The sequence below is a fragment of the Petaurus breviceps genome, unplaced genomic scaffold (assembly GCF_028583685.1).
Source record: "Petaurus breviceps papuanus isolate PSGF00001 unplaced genomic scaffold, PetGlider_PUasm1.0 176, whole genome shotgun sequence".
NCBI lineage: Eukaryota > Metazoa > Chordata > Mammalia > Diprotodontia > Petauridae > Petaurus > Petaurus breviceps.
Genome location: NW_027185771.1, coordinates 6,288,120 through 6,292,741, shown reverse-complemented (window position 1 = coordinate 6,292,741; position 4,622 = coordinate 6,288,120). Strand labels below are relative to the sequence as shown.

The 4,622-nt window shown below is 55.4% G+C and overlaps 3 protein-coding genes across 3 annotated transcripts in view; 2 read left to right on the top strand and 1 right to left on the bottom strand.

Annotated features, from left to right (window-relative positions):
* Positions 1–986, top strand: part of CTU2 (cytosolic thiouridylase subunit 2) — a 19,596-nt gene extending 18,610 nt beyond the window's left edge. The window contains exon 15 of the mRNA XM_069085563.1: positions 490–986. Coding sequence (XP_068941664.1) covers positions 490–571 — 82 coding nt within the window. The 3' untranslated portion in view covers positions 572–986. The remainder of the gene's footprint in view (positions 1–489) is intronic.
* Positions 1–4,622, top strand: part of TRAPPC2L (trafficking protein particle complex subunit 2L) — a 423,767-nt gene that overhangs the window by 99,929 nt on the left and 319,216 nt on the right. The gene's annotated exons all lie outside the window — the stretch shown is intronic.
* Positions 916–4,622, bottom strand: part of PIEZO1 (piezo type mechanosensitive ion channel component 1 (Er blood group)) — a 174,163-nt gene continuing 170,456 nt past the window's right edge. Inside the window, exons 46-51 of the mRNA XM_069085562.1 lie at positions 2,884–2,976; positions 2,591–2,763; positions 2,388–2,510; positions 2,219–2,298; positions 1,862–2,042; positions 916–1,633 (exon numbers count right to left, since the gene is read on the bottom strand). Coding sequence (XP_068941663.1) covers positions 1,384–1,633; positions 1,862–2,042; positions 2,219–2,298; positions 2,388–2,510; positions 2,591–2,763; positions 2,884–2,976 — 900 coding nt within the window. The 3' untranslated portion in view covers positions 916–1,383. The remainder of the gene's footprint in view (positions 1,634–1,861; positions 2,043–2,218; positions 2,299–2,387; positions 2,511–2,590; positions 2,764–2,883; positions 2,977–4,622) is intronic.

Genomic DNA, 4,622 nt, shown 5'->3' with positions numbered 1-4,622 from the left:
GGGCTTGGGGGGGGCTGCCAGACGTGAGGTGGGCACAGCATGGGCTTGGGGGCGCTGCCAGAGGTGAGGCGGGCGCAGCACAGGCTTAAAGGGCGGGCAGGGGGAGCTGCCCTTCCTAGCCTGCTTAAAGGGCCAGGTGGTATTTGGGGCGATGGCAGGATAGGGGCCCATGGAAGGGATCTTCCCAACACAGTTAATGGTAGCTCCGTACCTTGGGATAAAGGGAGGACAGTAAATCAGACCAAGCCCTTCGTGGCTTTGGCTCTTCTGCTCTTTTTCAGGCCCGGGGCCCCCGCTTCTCAGAGGACCCCACCTAGGCCTGGCCCTTCTGTGAAGGCAGCCCCTTATGGGGAACTGCCTGGCTCTGGGCCCGTTATTGGGGATGTGCGAGTCCTAGTTCCTCTAGAGAGCGGGGCACAAGCCTAGTTAGATCCCTGACAGGCAAGGGGCTGGGAGGAAGGGTTCCTGATGTTCATGGTTTGTCCTCAGGGCCTGGGAAAAGCAGGAGATCCAAGAATTCTTATTTGAGGAGAATGAAGAGCAAAACAAAGATGGGACCTGCCAGGATTGAGGGCTGGGGACTGGACCGACGCTGGAGGGGCCACTGGCCAGGCATCCACTTTGGAACTCTGGGAGAACTGGGAGGCCCGAGGCCTGCACCCGTCCTTTTCATCCCCTCGGCTCCTCACCCCAGTTCTGGCTGCCTAGCCCAACCTTTCCTGATGCGCCTCCACATGCCCAGGCCCAGGGCCTCCTGCTGCGCCGGCCTGCCACTTCCCAGACCCACTTCTCCGCTCAGCTGATCTGCTGGTCTGGCTTCTCTGAAGTGGAAGGCTCTTCCCCCTCCCCACAAAACCTGGTCATTCCTACTAGTCAGGATGGGGGTGGATCTGAGGTAAGAGAGTGGAGACAAGCTAGGAGAGGTGAGGCCACAACTCACCGTTTAATTGTCCATCTGTATAAATAAATCATTTTTAATTAGAAAACTCTACAGTACGTCTGGGGAGACCCAGGTCCCTCCCCCGGGTGCAGCTGGCTCCTCCGGGCTCTGCCAGGCCACGTGGAGCTGCTGAGGGCAGACCACAAAGAGGAGGCCCTCGCCCCCCAGCCATAGCTGCTGCTCCCCGGGTCCAGAGGGGGAGGCGGGGCTGACCACTGGGCTTGCTGGCCATGGCCTGGAGAGTGCTTCCTTAGGTGCAGGTTGCAGCCTTGTGGCTAGGCAGGCTCAGCAGGGAGGCTGGGGCAGGCTGGCAGCAGCCCCTGTTTCCAGGGTCCTGGGCGTGCCCTGCCCGTGAAGTCTCTGAGCCTCCCAGGAGGAGGCAGGGATGCAGCTGCTTCCTGGGCCGGGCTCCTTTGGCTGGGTACAAGACACACACGCAGCTCCTAGTCCTTTTCCCGGGTCCACTTGATCATGGTCTCCGGGGAGCGATAGAGGAAGATGAGCTTGGCATACAGCTCTTCCTCCAGCTCCAGCTCCCGGGTCTCCCGCACCAGGAAGATGTCCTGGCAGAGCTTGAGGATGCGGTCTACGCAGGGCAGCTCCTCAAACATGATGGAGTGTGAGATCTCGCTGAAGAAACCCCTCACGAACTTACCGATGACCAGTACGATGGATACGTACAGCCCCATGATTCTGCCAGATGGGGAAAGCAGTCAGGGCCCCGGAAGGGGCCTCTGGCAGCCACACAGCAGGGCCAGAGAATGGGCAAGAGCGGGCCGTCAGTAGAGAGCAGGTGGGTGGCCAGTGTTTGGGATCTGCTTAGCCTTGGGGCCCCCTGTACCCACAGGCCTCAGAGGGGAGTGGGCAGGGCTCCCTCACCCACCCCTTCCCACATGTTCCCTCGGGCACCGCAGCACTCACCCGTATCCAGCCAGGAAGCCCAGGCTGGGGGGGCTGACCTTGTCGCTGAAGATGACCATGGGCAGGATGTTACAGTCTGGCTGACAGTCCTGGATAGTGATCACCCACCATTCGAGGGAGCCGTCCTCCACTCCATTCCGTTGCAGGGACAGGTTCACCCCCAAGTAATCTTTTTCCTCATCTGGGGAATAGACGTTGGAGGGAGGCTTTACCCGGACCGCTGGGTGTCTGTGCACCCTTCCCCCACCCCAGGGTGCAGCAGGTCTCTTGGCACTGTCCAGGGACTAAGAGATGGGCAGTGACGAGAAGGGAAAGCCACCCTGGCCCGTCTGCCCAGCCCCTGCCTGCTGCACTCACCTGGTTGTAGCTGCTTGACTGGGTTGGCCTCAGGACCATTGGGGGCACGGATGTATTTGGGGAAGAGGTTAGGGATGACCCTGCGAAGCAAGAATGATGGGGATGGAACGGTGCCCCCCCCCCGGGCACCCTCTCTCCCCCGAGGTGGGCGCAGGCACACGCCGCTTACACAGCCTGGTCTGTGGTGCCCTCCAGGAGGCCGGCCAGCTGCCTGCGCTCGGTGCTGTTGGGGGCGAGGTCCATGGTGTGCTTGTCGTTGGTGTACTCCACGGTGCCCCCCTTGGCCAGGTCCCTGGAGGCACAGGTGGGAGTAAGCTGGACGGCCCCCCCCAGCCCCTCGCCCCTGTGGGCCCTCCAGGCCCCCTCTCCGACCTCTGAAAGTTCCAGGTGAACCGCAGGGTGATGTCAGAAGTGCCGTTGTAGAGCTCTTTTTTCATCTGTTCCCTGCTCGGGGGGCTGATGCGCCACAGGGCCCCTGAGCTGCCCTCGATCTGCGCGGTGACGATGTCCTCATAGCTGTACTGGCTAATGAACTGCATGGCCAGCTGCATCGCAGGAGGAGGGCGTACAGGGTCAGCTGCCCCTCGCCCCCATCAGCGGCCCCCTCCCCATTCCCATCTCCCCACCCCTGCCCACGCCTCACTCCAGGGGACAGAGCAGCTTACTGGAAAAGGGTCAAACTTCCTGGTCAGCTTCTCGTAGGTGTCTGGTGTAAAAGGCACGATGGATTGCTGCTGTGCGCTCATGGTAAACAAGGGCTGGAAGGGGCGGGGGAGAGGGCTGGTTCAGTCTTCAGAAGCCCACCTTCCAGCTCCCTCTGCAGGATGCCATCTCTCCCCTCAAACGCACCCCCAATCCAGTTTTCTCTCTTCTCTGAGGAGGACTCTGGCTCTGCTCAGAGCACTCCCCACGGGCCCATTCCCAGACCCCTTTTCTACACCCTTGATGCCCTTTTCATTACACATTATTATTTCTACATTCTCTTCATACCCCTTGGTGCCCCCTCTGAAAGCAGTGACCTCAGTACCTGGCTCATGATAAGTCTTCCTGTTCCCTCACCCTGGGCCATCTCCATCTCGAGGAACTTTAATATTTGTGTAGACAATTTCTACAACAACCTGACCACATGATTTCTCCATCTCCCCCAAACCCAACAACCTCCACCCCATCATACTCTAGACCTTAGCATCTCTTAATAATTACACTCCTCCAGGTCCCTACATGATGGAATTGGACTCTCCGATCCAACCTTTCTCACTCAATGGCTGGGTGACCTAGTGGCTAGACCGCTGGACACTAGCTGGGTGACACTGGCTAAGCCACTTAACATTTTTCAGTCTCAGTTTCCCCATCTATAAAACTGGGATAATAACTGCACCTACCTCCCAGGGTTGTAAGGATTAAATGAAATAACACACACACGTATGTATATACATGTTCTTTATAAACATCAAAACCCTATGTAAACTAGCTATTATTAGATCTCCTTACCGTGTTTCCCCGATAATAAGACCTATCCCGAAAATAAGCCCTCCCCTTACTGTGTAAGATTCCTCTAAAATAAGCCCTCCCCCGAAAATAAGCCCTATTGAGATTGCTACTGTAGTGAAGGTGATCCCCTGCGCTACACGCTACATTACGGTACCCTCTATGCACTGGCCTTCCCCCCCCCGGGGAAACGCATGCCGCGCTCTGAGCTGCATCCAATCAGAGCTGCAGCAGTGAGCACGTCATCCTGTTCTTCCCCAGTGATTTGCTTGCTGGTACATTTTTTTGTTCACATTTACCTGTTTATTAAAATTGCTGTCAATGTTCATTAAAATAAGCCCTCCCCTGAAAATAAGCCCTTTGGTGTTTTTCTGTCCAAAAAAATAATAAGACAGTGTCTTATTATCGGGGAAACACGGTATCATCCTCCTTTTGAAGTTTCTTTTCCTGGAGTCCTAGCTCAGCTTCGAGGACATCATTATCTAGCATGACTCCAATCTACTTGGTCTCTGTACCACTGTTCTGCCATCTTCTAGTCACCCCACCTTCATATCCATTTGCTTAAGGGTTATGCTGGAGCCAGCTTCTTTGGGTTTGTGAGAACCAATTGTTAAATTTATCAGCAAATGATACAAATCAGGGATTGATTTATTGTTTTGACAATTGTCTAGACTTAAGAACATGATAAAGAAAATGTTAATGATGCAGATTAAATTCAGAAGCATGGCATACTTAGTTTTGTTGGGGGTTTTTTGGGGGGAGGGAGAGTCAATTATTAAACATTTACCAGCACACTCCTGATGGTTCTCTTATTTATACTGCTGTTCAGCTGACATTCTTTTCCATTTCCCCCCAGCCTCCCAACTATGAGTCTCTAAATCTCCAACCCCTTTCTGCTGGTGATTTGTTTTTTTTT